This window comes from Myotis brandtii, unplaced genomic scaffold, assembly GCF_000412655.1.
Source record: "Myotis brandtii unplaced genomic scaffold, ASM41265v1 scaffold627, whole genome shotgun sequence".
Taxonomy (NCBI): Eukaryota; Metazoa; Chordata; class Mammalia; order Chiroptera; family Vespertilionidae; genus Myotis; species Myotis brandtii.
In genome coordinates this window covers 2,027,074-2,049,138 of record NW_005370397.1, presented here as the reverse complement: position 1 = coordinate 2,049,138, position 22,065 = coordinate 2,027,074, and the positions used below count along the sequence as shown (strand labels likewise).

Genomic DNA, 22,065 nt, shown 5'->3' with positions numbered 1-22,065 from the left:
CTATGCTTCTGTAAAAAAGAAGGAATTCTTACCATTTGCAACAGCATGGATGGAACTGGAGAGCATTATGCTAAGTGAAATAAGCCAGTCAGTGAAGGAAAAATACCACATGATCTCACTCATTTATGGATAATAAAGACCATTATAAACTTATGAACAATAATAGATACAGAGGCAGAGCTGCCTCAAACAGATTGTCAAACTGCAGCGAGAAGGCCGGGGAGGGTTGGGGGGCAGGAGGGAAGGGGGGAAGAGATCAACCGAAGGACTTGTATGCATGCATATAAGCATAACCAATGGACATAAGACACTGGGGGGTAGGGGAGGCTAGGGGATTGTCAAGGGCGGGGAAAAAAAGGACACATATGTAATACCCTTTGTAATACTTTAAGCAATAAAAAAATTAAAAGAAAAAAAATGTAATCCCTTTAAAATTTTTTTCAAGTAATTTTTAAAAAATCCCTTGCACTACTAAATTCCTAAAATAGACTAAATAATAATTTAAATGATAAATTCCAGGAAAATAAACCATCCTGTATCCAAGCAAATATATCACTTTCCTTATTATCTATAGTCACAATGTGAATCTGTTATATTTAAGAATATTTGATTCAGCATCAACTCCAAACAACAAATGACAGAAACATGAAAAATTACAAAAAGGTCTCCTTTCAGAAAAATATGTATGCAAATAGAGTACAATTTCTATGTAAAACCATTATTGTTTATTCTATTAGCATGAGACAAAACTTAAGTCTCCTCCATATTAAAACAAAATAAACAAGCTCCCCCCTAAACTCCAGGATGCACTTCATTTTCCACTTTCCTGGTCTCTCGTTCCCTGGTAACTGCCCTGAGATCTCGAGAGGGTTCGCCGTACCCACTTTCTCTGCCTAACTGCTCCTCACCACACCAAAAACTGCTTCTGCTACTCCCTCTCAAAAGAAGTGCTCTCTCAAACTCACCCGTCCTCACTGTTACTATATCCAACCTCTGACAGTGCTGTCTAGTCCTGTTCTTGAATTGGTGGCTTCTCCTGGCTTCAGTGACACCACGCTCCTAATTTCCAGCTGCCTTTATGAACTTCCCGGCTCCCTTCCATATGCCAATGCTCCAGGTGTTCTGTGTCCGGTGCTCGACTCCTCTCATGTACACCTTTCCCTGAGCATCTCATCTAGCACAGTACTGTCTCACCTACTCTCTATTACGCTGACAAACTCTGAATTTACTTCTGAAGCTTTTCTGGGCTTCAAACTTCTGACTCGCTATCTCCACAAAGATGTCTCCCAGGCACCTCAAGTTCAATATGCCCAACTCAAGAGAGCTCAGCACATAACACATTCCCACCCGCCTGCCTACCTCTGTGCCCACACATAACACTTTCTCTTCTCTTCCTACAGCTGAAAACGTAGCTGAGGCCAACCCCGTTACTTATGTACTGCTCTGACACTTTCTCCTCGCTCCTCTGTCATCTATTGAATAATTTCTTTCAGATTATAAATCTGGTGTTATTTCTCCCACCTAAAAACAAAAATCAAGTAACTTCTTTTGAGATAAATTTCTCCTCCAGCTGCTACCTCACTGCACTGCTTGCTTTTAAAATAAAAGACTCCAAGTAATAACAGTGGTGTCTATATAATGTCTCCAAATGCTCTCCTTCAAGTCGTTGGCTCCCACTGTAGGGTTTTGGTCCTTACTGTTCCACTGAAATTGTTCTTATCAAAGTCACCAATGACCTTCATATTGTTAAACTCAATTGGCATTACTTGGACCTCATTTTATTTGATACAAACTTCACCTCATTTGACATGCAAACAGATTTGATATGTTTTCATCACATGGCTTCCAGGACACCAAATTTGCCTGGATTTCTTCCTATCATTCTTGCTACGATTTCTCTGTCTTTGATGTTTCTTCCTCATTCCTCAGCTTCTAAAGACTGGAGTGCCGCAGTGCTCAGTGCTAGGACCTCTCTTCTATCTTTACTCAGTGCACTAACTCATCTCACAGTCTCACCACTTTAAATGTAATGTGAGTAAAAAAAAAAAATAAATAAATAAATAAATAAATGTAATGTGAGTGATTAATATTCCCAGGATTTTATTTCTAGCCCTGAAATTCAGGCTGCGCTACACAATGGCCTACTGCACATATCCTCCTGGATGACTAATTAATACGCATCTCAAACATAACTTGTTTAAAATGAGCTCCTGACAATACATCCCAAACTTGCTTCTCCTGTACTCCTCCTCTCTTACTGTGTTCTCCCGTTGCTAAGGCCAAAACCTTGGTATCATTCTTGATTGCTCCTCTTTTTTCCTCACCCCATATCTACTCCATCAGAAATACCATTATCTTGACCTTTCAAGAATACCGGAATTCAAACATTTCTTACCACCAATTCTGCCACCATGCTAGGCCCAAGCCACCATCATCGTTTGCCTGGATTATTTTAATAGCTTTCTAAATGGTTTCACTGCATTTTTTCTTATCTAATTCAAACTATTCTTAACTCAGTAGTCAGAGTAATCCTGTTAAAATACAATCAAATTTGTCAATTTTCTGCTCAAAGTCCTGCAAAACTTCCCTTCCATGGTTTTACTCAGAGTAAATAACTAGCAGTCAAATGAATACGACTTACAGAGCCTTGGAAAACCTAGCCCCCATTGCCTCTCCTACATTCTTTCCCCTGAACTCTGCTTCAGCACACTGGCCTCCTCATTGTTGTTCCTTACCACACAGACTTTATTTTTTAGAGTAGTTTTAGTTCACAGCAAAACTGAGAGAAAATACAGAGCCTTCCCATACACCTCCTGTCGCCACAGGCACAGCCTCCCCCACTAGCAACATCCCTCCCCAGAGTGGTGCCTGTGTTACAACCAATGAGCCTACATTAGTGCTTCATCACCACCCAATCCCATAGTTCACATTAGGGCTCAGTGCTGGTGTTGTATATTGTTAGGGCCTGGACCAATGCTGATGACATGTATGCACTATAATAGCCTCATACAGAATAGTTCCACTGTCCTAACAATCCTCTGCCTATTCACCCCTGCCCCCAGCCTCTGGAAACCACTGATCTTTCTACTGTCTCCATAATTTTGCCTTCTCATTATTGTTTTTAACAGACTGTTCTTCCCCATGTGAAATGTTCTTCTCATCCATCTGTAGAGATACCTCCCCCACTGTCTTCAGTCCTCACTGCGAAATCACCTTCTTAGTATAATTTTCCCGGCCATCCTATAGATCTATATATATAAAAGCCTAAGCGACCGTATGACTGGTCGCTATGACGTACACTGACCACCAGAGGGCAGATGCTCAATGCAAGAGCTGCCTCCAGCCTGCAGGCCCCAATTGCCGATAAGGCCTGCTGGCCAACATCCCAGTCCCTCCCACCCAGCTGGCAGGTCCCAATCACCTGATTGGGGCCGGACCCCAGGCTGGGATTGGGAGCTGGGGGTGGGTGGCAATGGATATAGGTGGCGAGGGAAGGAGGAGGGGGAGAGGCGGGCAGGCGGGGAACTTGATCGGCCCTGATTGCTGGCCAGGCCTAGCAACCCCATGAATTTAGTGCACCGGGCCTCTAATATATTTATATAATTAAATTCTTCCGCTTAATGCTTCATAGCATCCTCTGCTTTATTTTTTGTTCTTGACATTTCTCATTATTGATTATGTTTGGTATGTTACTTATTGCCTGTAGTCTTTCCCCATAACTAAAGGAAAGCTCCATAAGGACAGAAGTTTTTGTCTGTTCACTGCCATGTTCCCAGTGCCTTTGCACATAGTAGGTTTTAAAACACTTCTGATGAATGAATGTACCAAAATGAATAAACTTAGGTTTCTAATATAAATTGAGAATAATATCTACACTTAGTTGCCTAAAATCTAGATACCAGAGTACCACTGATAGTCTCCTGTTCATTTCTCACCTCTGGTCATTATGTCCTCTAAGTTCTGTCTACTTCTCTCCATCTTCACTTCACTGCCTAAGGTCCAGCGACCTCGTCTCTCACAGCTAGGCTCCTATCTGCTGTCTGCTCCTCCAACCCATTCTCCACACAGGTGCAAGAGCGATTGCTTGAAAATATAAATAACAATCACATAATTGTCCTGGCCTTTGAATAAAGTCCAAGTAACTTACACCCCTTCATGAGCTTGCCTCTATTTTCCTTTCTAGCAGCATTTCTCACCACTCTCACCTTCCTTTTCATGTTTTCACAATGAACAGCTTTCATTTTCTGAATGTGCCATGCTCCCCTTCTCCTCTAGATTCCAGCACATGCTGCTGCCTCTGCTTGGACACTCTTCTACAGCTATATATTTCTTTGGTCTTAACCTAGAAATCATTTTGTCCAAAAAACTTAGATGTACTGAAGTCATCTGTGCCTCTCCTGTGGGGATGCTCCTCCACAGCCCACTTGCTTTCCTATTGTGCTGTCCTGTGACTTTCTATCTACCAGTCTGGACTTTGGTCCTCTTGAGCATGGAGCAAGTTTATTGCCTGCACAGCTCCAGTCCGGGCACATGCCAGGCATTCAATAAGTATTTATTAGAGGAGTAAATAATTAGATTCTTACCTTTCTCTCCTGTTTTTTTCCAATTTGTCTTTCAAAATCATAATTTCTTTGTTCAGAGCAAGTTGCTGGCCTTCTGAGTCATGTAATTCTTTCTTTAGATTTTTAATTTCATTTGCATGTATTCCTTCTCTTTTGGATAATTCTTCTTCATAAAAGATACTTTTCTTTTCCAAATCTGTCTTTAGTTTAGTTATCTCTTGCTGATGTTCTATGCTATACACTCCTGGTGAGTAACTAATTTGTTTTTGCTATAAAAAAAATAAAAGATTAGTTCATATATAAGAATAACATATTAAATAACTTATCTCTACACTAAAAAAGACTATTCATATAGCTTTAATAGTATTTTTATATTATCACATAAAATAATTATTTATTAAAGGCTATTAATCTCCTATCTGCCACTTTACAATATTTTTCTTTGTACATTCCTTTATTATTGTGTATCTTACAGTCTTCTTCACAACAAGATTACATATCTGTATTTTCTGCTGGTACTTACATAAATATTTGTTTCACACTTAAAGTTTTAGTTTTATACACAAATATTGTTGGTGTATAGAATAAGAAAAAAATCTACCTGCATCTTGTTTCTGATGTGGAACCAATAAAAGGTAATAAATATGTTTGTGACTTTACAATATTTTTCTTTGTACATTCCTTTATTATTATAAAAAAATCTACCAGCATCTTGTTTCTGATGTGGAACCAATAAAAGGTTAATAAATATGTTTGTATTTTTAAAAGATTAAATTGGGGGAGGGGATGGTAGAGCTAGAATGTACAAAAAGAAAAGAGAGGGGACTTCTACAGTGTCCAGGGAGAAGTGACGAGGTCTAATCTAATGTCTTCATATTCACTCTAGGAAAATGATAGGTCTCTGCATTCAGGTCGGGCATTCAGGAGAAGAAATTTGACTGAAAGCCACCTTTTTAGAAATTTGGTTGAAATGTACTCTCAGTAATAAGGAGATGCATTAGCTCATCCCCAGATGATCCATCGCACCTAACAGAAGTGTCTGCAAAGCTTCCTGCGAGCCACACCAGGTCACTTCCAAGAGAGAGGGTGGAGATGTAGCCAAGCCTCCCATGCAAGTGACCAGTGGGTCTTGTCCAGGGAGGCAGCCCTGCATAAATATTTTAACTCTCTCCTGGCAGATCATTTCTTCCCACTAAACATAGTCTTCACTGCCTTCCACCTCGATTAGGAAGTCGCTATCAGCTTCCGACTGGTAAAAATGGAATGAGGATCCGAGGTGGGAAGGAGAGCTAACTTTTGCTCCACACCAGAGAGAGCACATCACTAACGCTCCTCTGAAGCCTACGGAGGAGAAAACCGCGCTTCACAAATGTGAACGCAAACGCTACCTTCAGGCCCTCCAGTTCGTTTTCCAGTTGCTTAGAATAGTGTTCGCTCTGTTCACGCAGCTTCCTGTCTTTAGACGCTTCGGCAGCTACGGCTTCTGTATGAACTTCCAGCTTTAACATACAATGAAAAAAAGCAGATTCAAGGTTCTAACTGTATGTCCAAGAAAATGGTTTTTCCCCAGGGGAATTTACCTTGTAACAAGAAGATAACTCAAATGTTGAAATTCATATTAAATAATATTACCAAACTAAAAAAATAACCTTTTTGAAAAGTTCGAGAATGAAGTCAATATTATTTCACTAGTCTGAAAAGGCAGCTTTAAGCACTACCGCGTGGACACTACAAACTTTGCCTGACTACTAACCTCTTTTTTGGCTCTTTCTGTTCTGCGCAGTTCTTGCCTTAAGCTTTCAACTTTTTGCATCACCAGGTCCACCTCTTCTTCCTTATCTCGGACATGGCGAGCAAGTTTCTGTTTCTGGGTGTGCAATTCTGTTAGCCGCTCATTGATCTCCATGAATTCCTGCATGGCCAGTTTCCTCTGACAGTGTGCGTCTTTCAGCTCTTTGGATTGGTTTTTTAATCGCTCACTAGCCTGGACTAGTTCCTACAGTTTTGTAAAAAGAATATAAGTTACCAATTCTGCAACCTATGAACCAAATTTGGCCATCAAAGTTGCTATAATGAAATCAAGAAGAGCCAAAATTATTCACCTTAGGATAAAATGAAATGAATTACTTTTGAACAGATATTCAGAGCATGGCACTCTGTTTATATTCTCAATTCTTTATGCTAAAATGCTAACTGCAAAGGAACAGTAGATTTAACCTTCTAATACCCTGGTTCCTACAAATAACTAAAGAGTGTAGGAATATAAGATGTAATGGTCAAAATAGAGTTTTTGTGATATTGACTGGATATCTATGCATATAAAAAAGACTTGAAAAGCTCAATTAACAAGCTTCATATACAGAAGTTTGCACCCACTACTGGGGAACACACATTCTTATCCAGCAAATATTGAACATTTAAAAATGTTACAGCCTAAGCCCGTGGTTGGCAAACTGCGGCTCGCGAGCCACATGCGGCTCTTTGGCCCCTTGAGTGTGGCTCTTCCACGAAATACCACGTGGGGGCACGCACGTACAGTGCAATTGAAACTTTGTGGCCCATGCGCAGAAGTCAGTATTTTGTGGAAGAGCCACACTCAAGGGGCCAAAGAGACGCATGTGGCTCACGAGCCACAGTTTGCCAACCACTGGCCTAGGCCGTAAAGCAAGTTTCAGCAGATTCAAAAGGACAGATATCATACAGATTAAGTTCTTTTAATAACATTATCATTAAAATAGAAATAAAAAAATTAAAAGGCTAGCCCTGGCTGGGTGGCTCAATTGGTTGGAGCATCGTCCCTTACTCCAAAAGGCTGCAGATTCAATCCCTTGTCAGGGTGCATATGGGAGGCAACTGATCAATGTTTCCCCCTCAAACTGATCTTTCTGGTCTCTCTCTCAAATCAATAAACATATCCTTGGGTGAGGATAAAAAAAAATTAAAGGCTAAATTCCATAATAATTCATTGGTCAAAAAGAAAAATAAAAAAGAACTAAATTATCTATAATAAAAAATGCAAACAAGTAAAAATATTTAGTACATACTAAAACCTGAAGAGGCAGTAAAAATAGAAAAGTTGTAAGCCTGAAATAACTTATATTGAAACTATAAAGATGCTTGAAATGCAATGAAATTCCACATTAAAGAAAAAATAACACATTAACCTTTCCCCCAAATATGAGAAGATAAGAGGCATAAATTAATGAAAAAAGAAATGTGAGAATAATGAAGATCAACAAAACCAAAAGTTGGTTCCTTAAAAAACAAATAGAAAAACATCTGATGAGATCAAATAAGGGAGTAAGAATAAATTCACCCCCCCAAAATTAAGAGAGGTTATAACTACAAATCTAAGAGATAAAAAAAAGAATAAAAGAACACAATGAAAAACTTTGTTACCTTATGAAATGAACAAATGCCTACAAAATTTTAATTTATCAATAGTGGTTTCAAGAATAAATAAAATGCCTGAATAGTCCTATAACAATTAAAGTAACTAAATCAATAAACTTTCTCCCATCCATCCAGCAGAAGAGAATCTCCAAGCTCACATGGTTTTACAATTGATTCCTCCAATGTTTCAAAGGTACAAAATGTTCCTCTTATACAAACGTTTTCGGAGAATAGAAAAAGAGGCAATGCTACCTCATTCATTCTAAGGGACCAGTATAATCTTGATATCAAGGAAAGACCAGCCCTAGTTGGCTTGGCTCAGTAGATAGAGCATCGGCCTGCGACTGAAGGATCTCAGATTAAATTCCAGTCAAGGGCACAGGCCTGGGTTGCGGGCTTGATCCCCAGTAGGGGGCGTGCAGGAGGCAACTGATCAATGATTCTCTCACCACTGATGTTTCTATCTCTCTCCCTTCCTCTCTGAAATCAATAAAAACATATTTAAGAAAAAAGAAAAGACCAGAAACCCAGCTGGTATGACTCAGTGGTTGAGTGATGATCCATACACTAGGAGGACATAGTTCGATTCCCAGTCAGGGCACATGCCTGGGTTGTGGACTCAATCCCCAGTAGGGGGCGTGCAGGAGGCAGTCCATCAATGATTCCGTCTCATCATTGATGTCTCTATCTTTCCCACTCCCTTGCTCTCTGAAATCACTAATGTGGCCAGATTATTATGACCACCCCATCATTTATTATGACCAGACAGATTATTATGACCACCCCATCATTATAGTACTTCATTGACACTTCCAAAAATACTGAATATTGAAAACTTCCTAAGCAAATACTCTCAACGTTTTATTATTATTATTATTTGCATCACTAATTCACTTCATTGTACTGATGGGGTGGTCATAATAATCTGGCCAGTCATAATAATCTGGCCACTCAATGTGTGTGTGTGTGTGTGTGTGTGTGTGTGTATGAAAGACCAGAAAGATAAGGAAGAAAATTACAAGATAATCTTACTGATGAAAACAAATTTTAAAAATTCAGAAAAAAAGACATTAGCAAATCAGTTCTTATGATGTATAAAGTGAAAAACATAAACTCTAGAATTAGAGTTGTGTTGAAATTCCAGCTCTACCACTTTCTGGCTCTACTATAATCTTGAACAAATGTACTTCTCTGTGCTCAGTCTTACCATCTGTAAAATGAGAATAATACCATCACCCAAATCACAGGGAACTTACAGAGATTAAAGGATCTAATATATATAAAGCACTTAAAACAGTGCTATTAGAAGACATGCTATGTGTTACCTATACTAACATGTTATTATTTAGAAGCTAATACATGGATAATTTCTGTTTAACCCACAAATGAAGAAGTGGTTTAACATATAAAAAGTCTGTAAATATAATTCAGCACACCAATTTATTAAAGGAGAACAATTGTATCAATACTTATTTTTGATAAAAATGGTTAGCAAAATAGGAACAAAAGAGTTAACAAAAACATAGAGAAACATTATTATTAGTGGTGAAATATTAAAAGCATTTTCTTTGAAATCAGGAATAAGACAGAAATGACTGCTAGTACCACCTCTATTCAACATGGTACTAGAGGTCCAAGCTAATACAGTAAGACAAGGAAAGAAAGAAAAGTCATAAAAAAATTTTAAAAATTTAAAAATTTTAAATAATTTCTGTCATTATTTGCAGAAAACTTTAAAGAATCTTAAATATGTTATTACAATTAATAACAGTTAAGCAATATTGCTACAACACTATCAATAAGAACATGTAATTTCTTAAGATACTATCTAAAATGTGAAGAAACAGAGAATAATAAATTTGAGGAAAAGCAAACAGGACCTGTATAAAAATTTACAGAAAAACATTTAAAAAGACTTAATGATCTGGAGAGATATAGCATGTTTGTGGATAAAAAGAATGTGGGGCTATAGAGAAAATATTTTTATGTTTTTGCACAGTTAAGCCTTTCTAAGCAAATCTGACTTAAACTTGGGACCTAAGCAAGCCTTTTAGAGTAATTTATGAGTAATTTAGATGGTGAGAAAACCAAAGAGCTTTAACTCCTGGACGCATGAGTTTCCATTCCAGTGAAGAGCCCGAGCCAGGGAGCTACCCTCTCTATAAAGCTGGGGACTCCGGGCAGCTTCCCACTGGACGGTGTTTATATTCCAAAGTGTCCTGATCCTTCTCTTTAGGTTTCCAAGGAGGGGCTCGGACGGGTGGGTGGAGACGGGGAGCAGGAAGCGTTTGCTTCTCTCCTCTGTACACAAACCCTGACTCACAGGCCGGGGGTCCTCACCCACAGCACGGACTGTCTGTGTGCAGGGCTTTACCCACCCAGCAATCACTGCACTGGCCCAGAAGAACAAACTGGCACGCAGGGAGCCGTGTAGTTGTTATTATATTTGTTTTGTTAATCCTCACCCGAGGATATTTTTTCCATTGATTTTTTAAGAGAGAGTGGAAGGGAGGTGGGAGAGAGAGACACAGAGAGAGAAACATTGATGTGAGAGAGGCACACTGATTTGTTGCCTCCCATACGGGCAACTAATATATATATATAATTATAATAATTATGTACAATAATTTAGAAGTTTTTCATTACTAGCTATTAATCAATTATTATATTCTACATCATTGAATTCAATTTTTACTACATCATAAGCCACTTATTTCTTTTTTGCATTGGCTAGTATTAATTCCAATATTTAAAAAAATAAGTCTATGAAAGGCAAAGTTCCCACAGAACGTGGTTTAAGTAAAGTATTTTTCTCTAGAGCTTGAATATTACTTACCCTATTAGGCTGTTACAGTGTCCTAGCTATTAATACATTTTGTTGATGTTTATAATACTGTTTAAGTGTTACACCAAGTCCTTATGAAAATAACTTTAGTTTGTTTATCTACACTTTGAAAGATAAACTGACATTTAAAAAATTTTTTAAAGCATTAAAGAAATTTTCTGCCCTAGCCAGTTTGGCTCAGTGGATAGAGTGTCGGCCTGCGGACTGAAGGGTCCCAGGTTCAATTCCGGCCAACGGCACATACCTGGGTTACGGGCTCGATCCCCAGTAGGGGGAGTGCAGGAGGCAGCAGATCAATGATTCTCTCTCATTGATGTTTCTAACTCTCTCTCCCTCTTCCTTCCTCTCTGAAATAAATAAAGAAATATATTTTTCTTTTTTAAAAAAATAAATTTTCCATTATAATCCGTTAGGAACGTTGGTATTAGCAAGTCGTAATAAAAATGCGCCTATATTTTTATTTTTCCAGACATTATACTGATTTTACTATTCTCTTATTTCTTCATATTTCTTTTTTAGTAACATTCACTTTTAATCAAATCCGTTTATTAGTAAATTTCCAAAAGAAAAAAAAAGATTAAGAATTTTAAAGCCTCAAGAATATAAGATTTTCATTACCAGCCATTAATCAAATGACATACACCAAAATAATTGCTAAATTTTTAAGCCAACTTTTTACAGATAACATCTACTATATATTAGTACAATTCAATATGAATGCTTTCAGTATACAAATTAAACAAGATTGAGAATTCAGAAAAGCCTTTAACAACCTATCTATATTTTTTACCTTATTTAATTCTTCTCTTTCTTGTTGTAATGTTTTGATTTGTTTTTCATTAGCCTTGATTTGTCTAAAAGCATCGTCTAGTTCTCGCCTCACTGAATTAGCTTCTTCAAGTTGCTGTTCCAACTGACTGGATTCTAAAGAGAAGACAGTGTTTCTTTTACTATTTGTATGAAAGCAAATGCTGAAAACCAAAGTTTAAAACAACGAAATTAAAAAAATATATTTTGAATTGGTATTGGGCTTCCTGGCACCGCATTCACTGTGACTCTGACAACTAAATGCGTGTCACTGTAAAGATGGTGAAGGGCTGGTACCAGTGTGAAGATGTGCAAAACGCCTTACACATCCGTTAGAATGAAAGACCGCGCTTCTAATAAAATAGCACCTTTAGAACCAGCTAAAAGCTTACAAGGAACAAAACAGAACAAAACCAGCCAAACAAATAAAACAGACAAGTTTTCCTCTCCTGTTGGTTGGCATTCATGTGCTGATGTTAGTCAAGTCATTATAAAATGATTTTGCTTCTAATACTGTGGTTCTAGAACATGCAGCTTGGTTTCCCTAGTGATGACTGAAGACTAAACTCTGATTTCTGAAAGTAAGTATTTGAAAACCTCTAATTGAGGTCCATTCCTCTATTTTTCAGATGAAAAAACTGAGGCTCAAGGGAGTTGAAGAACACGCTGAGGGTCCTATTGCTAAAGGAGTAGCACACCTGAGACTAGAATTCTTGCATCAACCTCCCCGATTCAGAAAGTAGTATTATTAAATAATGTTTAACATTACCAGTTAAAAAGATTTATTATGAAAAAAATAAAATTATATTTAGTATATGTTTAAATAATCCTATATAATAAAAGGGTAATATGCAAATTGACTGTATGGTGGAATGACTGGGAAAGACCGGTCGCTATGATGCACACTGACCACCAGGGGGCAGATGCTCAATGCAGGAGCTGCCCCCTGGTGGTCACTGTGCTCTCATAGGGGGAGCTCCACTCAGCCACAAGCAGGGCTGAGGGCTACAAGTGCAGCGGCCATGGCGGGAGCCTCTCCAGCCTCCTCTGCAGCGCTAAGGATGTCCGACTGTGGTTTAGGCCCGCTGTCAGTGGGACATCCCTTGAGGGCTCCTGGGCTGCCAGAGGGATGTCTGACTCCAGCTTAGGCCCGATCACCTGGAGAGCGGGCCTAAACTAGCAGGTGGACATCCCCCGAGGGGTCCTGGACTGTGAGAGGGCGCAGGCTGAGCTGAGGGCCCCCCACCCCGAGTGCATGAATTTTCATGCACCAGGCCTCTAGTATTTAATAAATTGGTATAAAATGTTTCTATTTAAAGAACTGAAGCCATTTAAACAGAAAAATCAAAACATACTCCTTGCTAATTCTGTTCAGGATAGTTTCTGTTCTTTACACCCTTGTTACTCGGAGAGTTATCCCCAGACAAGCAGCACTAGCATCCTCTGGGAGCTTGTTAGAGATGCAGGGTCTCAGGCCCCACTCCAAACCCACTGAATCAGAATCTGCACTTTCACAGGATCACACTGTTTGTAAATTAAAGTATGAGAACCAATGCACAAATGATTGTACATTGTTGAGTTTTATAGCCTCAGTAAATAAAGTAGCATTTATACTACCTTAGTCCAATTAAAGAGTAAATATTTCATTTGTATAGACAAGTCCTATAGCCAAAAAGTCACTTAAATGTATCAGTGTATCACACACTGACTGGTTCAAGATTTCTTAAATTCAGTAATTTACTACTATTTAGTACCCTAAAGTTATAGATTTGCTAAAAGCTTATTCATCTTAGGTGTTTTGAAAGTCTAAATACTTTTATGGATAGTATAGTTGTTTTTCGAATTTTTGAAAATGTATGTAAAGTTGCATTTTGTAAATTGCAAAGGGGCTAAGCCTGAGGCCAGAGGGAGATTAGTACGACAATCAAAGCACCACTCTCCGATCCGCAAGAGCATAATGCCACAGCTTTTCCATTATGTTCTCACTCCTAAAATGATTCCTAACTCCTCTGAGATGAGGTTTGACTTCTAGTCATGGTGGATGTGACATCTATTATTGCCCTACCCATTCACTGTATTTCTCCTTTACCTACATAAGTTAGAAGAGAGAGGTGGGGAGAGGAGGAGAGTAGGGAAGAGAGACAGAGAGAGAGGGAAAGAATTAGTTTAGGGTTGGAGAGACAGTACATGGAGCCACAAACCACCAACATCAAGGCAATAAAAGAATGGTGTTATAAAGCACATTATAGGTTACAAAAATGTTTTATTAAAAAAACAAAATCCATTCTTCATTTTCTCATAAAAATATTAAATGAGAGTATGAATTTCTTTTTTGTCTACAGATAGTTAAAGATGTATTAAGTGTCCATTAAATGGTACCAGGAAACTCTGTCCTACCTTCTTAAAGTCAGAGTATGATGAAGAGAACAGATACTAAAGTGAAATTGTAAATAATTATAAATATACTAGAGGCCCAATGCATGGAATTCGTGCAAGGGGCTTGGCCCCTGCCGCCGCAGTGGCTGCCTTGGCCCCCGCCCACTGTGGCTGTGTCCGGAAGAACGTCCGGTCTAATTAGCATATTATGCTTTTATTACTATAGATTAAAATATTCTAGGAGTTTTAAAATATTGGAAAATGTTGCCATCTGGCCAGTGTGGCTCAATGGTGAGTGAGTACCCATGAACCAGGAAGTCACGATTTGATTCCCAGTCAGGGAACATGCCCAAGTTGCAGGCTCCATCCCCAGTAAGGGCCATGCAGGAGGCTGCCAATCAATGAATCTCTCTCATCATTGATTTTCTATCTCTCTCCCTTCTTCTCTGAAATAAATATATTTAAAAAAAAGAAAGAAAATGTTGCCATAGTAAAGAAAAGACATAAAAACCTTAACAGTGGGAAACTTGTTTACACAAAGGTTTTGCTTAAGAAGTATCTAGAGAAACATTAGATCATATGCCCAGCAAAAACATATCTTAGGAATGAGGGGGAAATTTAAGACATTCTCAGATGAAGAAAAACTAAGAATTTGTTAGCAGGCCCACCTTTTAAAAATGGCTAAAGGAAGCTCTCTAAACAGAAAGCAAACAAGGAACTCAGCAATTTCAGGAAGGAAGGAAGAACATGGCATGTAAAAATATGGTAAATGCACTTGAATTTTTTTCTTCTCTACAGTTTTCTAAATTATATTTCATGATGGAAGGAAACATTATAAACTTGTCTGATGTGCTTCTAAAACATGTGAAAAGGAAATACTTAAAACAATTACATAATGAACAGGGAGAAGAAAGTTATCAACATACAACAAACTGCTCTCTCTCTAAACCCACTGAGATCATGGATGACTCTAAACCCTGGGAAAGGTTATTTCACTCAGAACAAATCCAAAGCTCTTAAAAACACTCAGTAAGACTCTGCTGACCAGGCAAAGCCCTCTGTCCCCTTTACTTCCCCAACCTCGCCTCCTTCCTTCTCTCTGCTTGCTCATCCTACGCCAGCCATGCTGTCCTCTGTGTTTTATCTCAGGAGGCTCAGTCTGACTCTGTGGCCCTGCACTGGCTGGTCCTTCTCCTTGGAACATAAGTTCCCAATGCAAGTGCATGGCTAAGTCCCTATCCATTTTCAAGTTTTTGTTCACGTGTCGCCTTCTCAATGAGGCTTACACCGGGACCTACTTAAAATTATAGAACTCATCGTGCACTTGCAACCCTTATCCTGCTCTATTTTTTAAGCTCTTGTCCCTTCTAGAATCCCGAGAGCCTAAAACAACATCTGGTACACATAGTAGGTGCTCAATAAGTATTTGTTAAATGAGTAAGTAAATGAATGGATATAATAGGTATATCAAGAATTGTCAAAATTAATTTTCATCTATCTCAGTAATACACTGAAAAATAAGTTACCAAAAAAATAAAATTTCACATGCCTTCATGCCTGCATACATGCAATTCCCTTGTTTGTCCTTCCTCATGTCTAACACTCTTTCGCCTACTCATACATATACTTTACCAGACAAATTCCAATTAAATATTCCAAACTAATAGGTCTTCCAAAAAGTCATCTTTGTTAACTGAAATCTGGGTGAGGCGCTCCTCCTAGGCACTCTCCATGCACCTACGTCTATTTTTCTGATAGCCTGTACACATGCATTGCAAAAACGATTTGTTGATCTCTCTCCCAGACCAAAATGTGAGCTCCTGAAAGCAGAAACCATTCTTATTTGCCTTCCCTCACTGGCACATAGCCTATACCACATAACACGTAACACATGCAGTATTCAATAAATGTTTTGAGTGTGAGTAGAATATTTTAAAAAGTCTACTAAACTTAATTAATAGTGAATCACAGAAATTTACCTCTTACTTGTTTCCTTAGTTTTTCAATTTCTTCTTTTAAACTTTTTATTTCTAAATCTTTGCTTGCTGTTAGTGGACCATCAACAGTTGAATACTGCAGAGCTTGGACAGTCTGTGTTGACTCTTTAAAAAAAAGAGAATAAAACAATAAATAAGAAAGCTGGCCATACACTACATTTTCAAAACTAATGGCAATATATACTTCTAGAGAAACCCTTATATAATTCTACTAGTCAAAACATCTATCCATTGAAAATAAGCACATAAACACATTAAAATCAAATCATGAAACTCCACTGTATCTGTCTTTATACAATAACAGAGGCCCGGTGCACGAATTCGTGCACTTGGGTGGGGGTCCCTCAGCCCGGCCTGCACCCTCTTGCAGTCTGGGAGGCCTCAGGGGATGTCCAACTGACGGCTTAGGCCCGCTCCCCCTGCCGTCAGTTGGACATCTTTAGCGCTGCTGCAGAGGCCGGAAAGGCTCCCGCCACCACTGCTGTGCTCACCAGGCGTGAGCCCGGCTTCTGGCTGAGCAGTGCTTCCCCTCTGGGAGCGCACTGACCACCAGGGGGCAGCTCCTGCATTAAGGGTCTGCCCCTTGGTGGTCAGTGCACGTCATAGCGATGGGTCGTTCCGCTGTCGGGCCGAAACCAGCTCCCCGACATCCCCCGAGGGGTCCCGGATGGCAAGAGGGCACAGGCCAGGCCAAAGGACCCCACCAGTGCATGATGGGGCAAGGAAGGGACGCAGGAGGTTGGCCAACCGGGGAGGGACCATAGAAGGGCTCCAGGGCATGTCTGGCCCATCGCACTCAGTCCCGATCAGCCGGACCCCAGCAGCAAGCATCTGTCCCCTGGTGGTCAGTGCACGCCACAGCAAGCGGCTGAGCAACCTTAGCATATCATTAGCATATTATGCTTTGATTGGTTGAATGGCAACTGGACGACTGGACACTTAGCATATTAGGCTTTTATTATATAGGATACAGGGTAGGATAAAAGTAGGCTTACATTTGTTTGTATGGAAAATTATACATTAATTAGAAAATAATAACACAAGAATAAACTGTGTTTTGTGTATTCACAACAGTAACCCTACTTTTGCCCCACCTGTATGTAGGACAGTGGCACCATTTGGTAAATGCTCTGTCAGATGATATATGAAAAACTGAGACTGGTGTATGAAGGAAGGTCTTGGGGGTGTTAATATACAAGATGTAGAACTGCTGGCCTTCCAATTTTTATGCATGAAAGTTGAGAGGCCCCCTTACAAGTGACTTTGGCTCATCAGTTTAGTTAAAATAGAGATTATTTATCTTGTGGTTCTAATGAGAGGATGCAAGGTATTAAAGAAGCCTTCACTCTATTTAGTCTTATTCCCAGATAGTATCAAAGATATGGGAAAAACTTTAAAACCACTTATGTCAGAAATGAAATGACTCTTGTCCTAAAATAATCATTCTGCTGCTACCTTATGGAGGATTCCTAAACAGTAAGACCCTACCTTACCACAAACGTTGTTAGTACAAATCATTACTAATTGCTCTGCATTAGTCATGCACCGTTTAACAACACTGTTCTGAGAAATGCAGTTAGGCAATTTCATCATGTGAATGCCATAGAGTGCACTTACACAAACCTAGACAGTAGACTAATGTAATTGTACGTGCTATATTTTTATATGACTGGCAGCACAGTAGATCTGTTTACACCAGCATCACCATAAACAGGTAATGTGGTGCTCGGTAACTTTTTGACAGTTATGATGTCACTAAGCCATAGGAATTTTTCAATTCCATTATAATCTTATGGTATCACCATGTTGGCCCATTGTTTACTGAAATGGCATTCCTGTGCATGACTGCATTTATTTACATATTGCTTTATATAACTTGTTACTTATATAACATATTATTACTTAAATATATTATGTATATATTTATCTCCAAAAAACTGTCACCTACAGAGGACAGAGATTTTCTAATTAATCTTCGCCATCTGTGTGGAGAACATCATCATCATCATCATGCATAGCTGTCATAAATATTTGTTAATTTGACTTAAAGGTGTAAGATACACCATATTGCTCATCTAATCATGATCTACACCCAATAACTATTTCTTACATGTTTCTCCACCTTTGGGTTTAAACATGCTAAAAACTGGTGCTTTTTGTATTTATTGTTTTTAAAAGAACATCCTTTGTTTGTTTTAAAGACATCTAAGTTGGGAGTAGAAAATGGGGAGATATAAAAATGCCCAATGGACATATTGAAGCCAGATACAAATGAGATCATACTATATGATACCATTTATATGAAATTCAAGAACAGGTAAAATTAATTATGAGTGAAAAGAATTAAAACAGCATTTACTTCAGAGTGGGGGGAAAACAGACTGGCAAGAGGCATGAGGGAACTTTATGCTGCACTACAAATACTTTATACATTGACTGGGGTGTAGGTGACACGAATGTACACATATATAAACATTTATGGGTCTTCCACTTAAAAAGAGAGTATCTGCTCACCTTGCTATATGCATAACACCATTTAAAAACCAAAACAGGGTGACAGCATCATGGTGGCATGGCCATTCCTCTTTTCTATCTCCTCCGACTTACAACTAATAGGACAGCCATACCTAAACAAAAGTGCCTCTGCACGGCACTCCAGGATCCCCCAGGATCCATCCCACTGCGGATCCAGAAGTGGTGGGTTTGACCTAGCAGGAGGCTACAGAGCAGCGGTGACTCCAGGGGGCAGCAGAGACCTTTCTAGCAGACGAGGTGGAAAGTAAAAGTGGGCCTGGCCACCAGGAGGCTGCAGCCGGAAGAGCCTGTGCTCTTCAGCACCTGCTTCCAGAGGAGAGACCTCGGGGACTGGGGAGGCAGAGGAGAGGGAAGAAGGCAGACAAAGAACTAAATGTCCTGCTGTGGCCCACAGACCTCTGGGGCTCCCCCACCTTGAGGATCCCCTCACCAGGCCGTGAGCACACCCCAAGCCCCAGGTGTTAAGCACACACCTCGCCCCGCCCTGCCACCAGCACATTTAAGCATAATCAAAGTTGTAAGTCAGTAACTTTCAGACAAACCAAAAACGTGTGCTATCGCCACTTTCTGGAAAACAAAAGAAGGGCTTCTGGTTGCCAAGCTATTGAGCTGTTAGAACCAAAGTAAACCAAGCCTTACCTAAATAAGAAAGAGATTTGCTTCTTCAAATGTGATGACAGAGGCACATTTCATGAAACACTGAAAGAGCAGTTAATACAAAAAGAAAATGACAATTCTTCAGCAACCAAACTCAAAGACATGGAATGCTGAAATCTGATAAAGAATTCAAAATAGCTGTTATGAAGAAATTCAACAAACTAAAAGAAAACTCAGAAAGGCAATTCAGTGAACTCTGGAATAAAAATAATGAACAGAATAAGTAATTTCCCAAAGAGGTTTAAATTAAAAAACCAAGGAAAAATTCTGGAGCTGAAGAACTCAATAAATGAGATGAAGAATGCATTAGAAAGTGCTGCCACTGGGGGGTAGGGGAGGCCAGGGGATTGTCATGGGCGGGGGGAAAAAAAAGGACACATATGCAATACCCTTTGTAATACTTTTAGCAATAAAAAAAAAAGAAATAAAATAAATAAATAAATAAATAAATAAATAAAAATAAAAACACCTCTGGAAGCAGGAAAAAAAAAGAATGTTGAATAAAATGGATCAGTGAAAGAAAGAAAGAAAGAAAGAAAGAAAGAAAGAAAGAAAGAAAGAAAGAAAGAGAGAAAGAAAGAAAGTAAGTAAGAGCTGGAATTAGAGTAAACCACATGGAAGAGAGAATAGCACTCTGTATGATAGGTATTAGAAATGACTCAGGTGGAAAAGAGAAAATCAATATTTTAAAAAGTGAAGAAAACCTGTAATAGTTATCTGACTCCATCAGAGAAGCCAATATATGAATAATCGGTATACCAGAAGTCCGGGGGGATGGCGGAAGAGAGAATTTAATTAAAGAAATAGTAGATAAGAACTTACCAAGCATGGGAAAAAGAACTAGACATGCAAGTCCACAAAGCTGATAGAACACTTTACTATCTCAATACAAAAAGACTTTCGAGCCTGGCCGGCCAGCATGGCTTAGTGGTTGAGCATCAACCTATGAACCAGGTCACAGTTCGATTCCCGGTCAGGGCACATGCCTGGGTTGCCAGCTCGTTCCCCAATGGGGGGCATGCAGGAGGCAGCCGATCAATGATTCTCTCTCATCACTGATGTTTCTATCTCTCTCCCTTTCCCTTCCTCTCTGAAATCAATAAAAATATAAAATTAAAAAAAACACCCTTTAACACACATTAAATAAATTATCAAAGCCAATGACAAAGACCTAATTTTAAGGACAACTAGGGGGAAAAAGAAGTAAACTACAAAGGAACCCCATTAGGCTATCAGCAGATTTCTCAGAGGAAATTCTACAGTTCAGGAGACGGTGGAATGACATACTCAAAGTACTGAAAGGTACAAACTGCCAGCCAGGAATGCTCTATCCACATTAAGGAGAAATGACGGCTTTCCCAGAGAAACGAACGCTGAGTGAGCTCACTGCCAGGTCTGCCTGACAAGAAATGCTGAAATGGCCTCTTCAAGCTAAAATGAGAAGATTACGGTGACAGACAGTCAGAAGTAGAAAACGAACTCTATTTTAGATTAGTGTTAAACACTTAATTATAGCAAACGCTGAAGGACAAAAGCATTGAAAATTAACTATAGCTACTACTATTTGGTAACAAATTCGCACCAAAGAGAAATAATTTGTGACATCAAAAATATAAAAAGGGAGGAGTTAAAGGGCAGAACCTTTGTAGGTGAATGAAGATAAAAAGGACTATTTTATCTATGAGATGTTTTATGTAAACCTCATGGTAATAAAACTATAGAGCATAGACACAAAACAAAAAAGGGGTGAGGGGAGAATGAGCATATCACCAAGGAAACCCATCAACTTACAAAGGTGAACAGAAACAGAAGGAAAGAGGGGGGAATGGAGATTCAAAATCACCAGAAGGAAAAAGGATAAAATAATAGTAGTAAGTCCTTACATATCAATAATCACCATGAATGTGAATGGACTGAACTCACCAATCAAAAGGCACAGAGTGGCTGGCTGGACTAGAAAACAAGACCCAACTAGATGCTGCCTGCAGGAGACTCATTTCAGCCTTAAAGGCACATAGAGGTGCAAAGGGCAAGGATAAAGGATGAAGCATGATATGGAATCACCTACATGCACATCAATGAACAGATGGATAAAGATGTGGTACACACACGACGGAATATTATTCAGCCACGAGAAAGGAAGATATCCTGTCATCTGCGACAACATGGCTGGACCGCAAGGACATTATGCTAAGCTGAGATAAGTCAGACTGAGAAAGTAAAGGACTGTATGATGTCACTTTTATGTGAAATTCAAAAAGGTCACACTCATAAAGAATAGGGTAAAGTAGTGGTTACTAGGGTGTGGGGATGGAAGGATAAGATTGATGGTGTTTAAGGATACAAACTTGCAACGAGTAGTAAATAAGCCATAGAGAGCTAATGCAGGGTTTTAATAATATAGTACTGTATTTTTATACTATAAGTATGTAATATGATAGAGGTGCTAAGTATCACAACAGAAATCGTATTACAATAACTAAATGTACCAAGTTAACACTATACACCTTAAATTTATTCAATGTTATAGGTCAAATATATTTAATAAAAAAATAAAAACTAACTTGCATGAAAAGGGAGAGTAATTTACATGCAGCAACATACTGAAAAAACAAAAAATTGTCTGTTTTATTGATGTCTACAGAGTCTCTCTCTACTGGGCCTCCAAAGCATAAAAGCAAAAGTTTATTATTGTAAAACTTTCTCTCTTAATAGTTACAAGTTTCTTGACGATTGCCGGAAGCCGGTCCAATCTTGCTCCTTGACACAGTCCCTGCAGGGAAGAAACATCTGCACAGCATATGTTTCAAGGGACCTGGCGTATATGGCATACTGTTCTCAATATGTTTGCTCACCTTCTTAGCGCTATGTGTTTTAACCAAGGTCACCTCTC

The 22,065-nt window shown here is 39.0% G+C and overlaps 1 protein-coding gene across 13 annotated transcripts in view; it reads right to left on the bottom strand.

Annotated features, from left to right (window-relative positions):
- The window catches only part of CDC42BPA (CDC42 binding protein kinase alpha (DMPK-like)), a 202,142-nt gene that overhangs the window by 69,664 nt on the left and 110,413 nt on the right, over positions 1–22,065 (bottom strand). For 11 of the 13 annotated variants that reach the window (XM_014528257.1, XM_005880129.1, XM_014528258.1 and 8 more), the window contains exons 11-15: positions 15,963–16,085; positions 11,591–11,724; positions 6,316–6,558; positions 5,951–6,061; positions 4,584–4,831 (exon numbers count right to left, since the gene is read on the bottom strand). In XM_014528257.1, the coding sequence (XP_014383743.1) occupies positions 4,584–4,831; positions 5,951–6,061; positions 6,316–6,558; positions 11,591–11,724; positions 15,963–16,085 (859 nt within the window). The remainder of the gene's footprint in view (positions 1–4,583; positions 4,832–5,950; positions 6,062–6,315; positions 6,559–11,590; positions 11,725–15,962; positions 16,086–22,065) is intronic. The other 2 variants (XM_014528262.1, XM_005880135.1) reach the window with 1 other exon arrangement.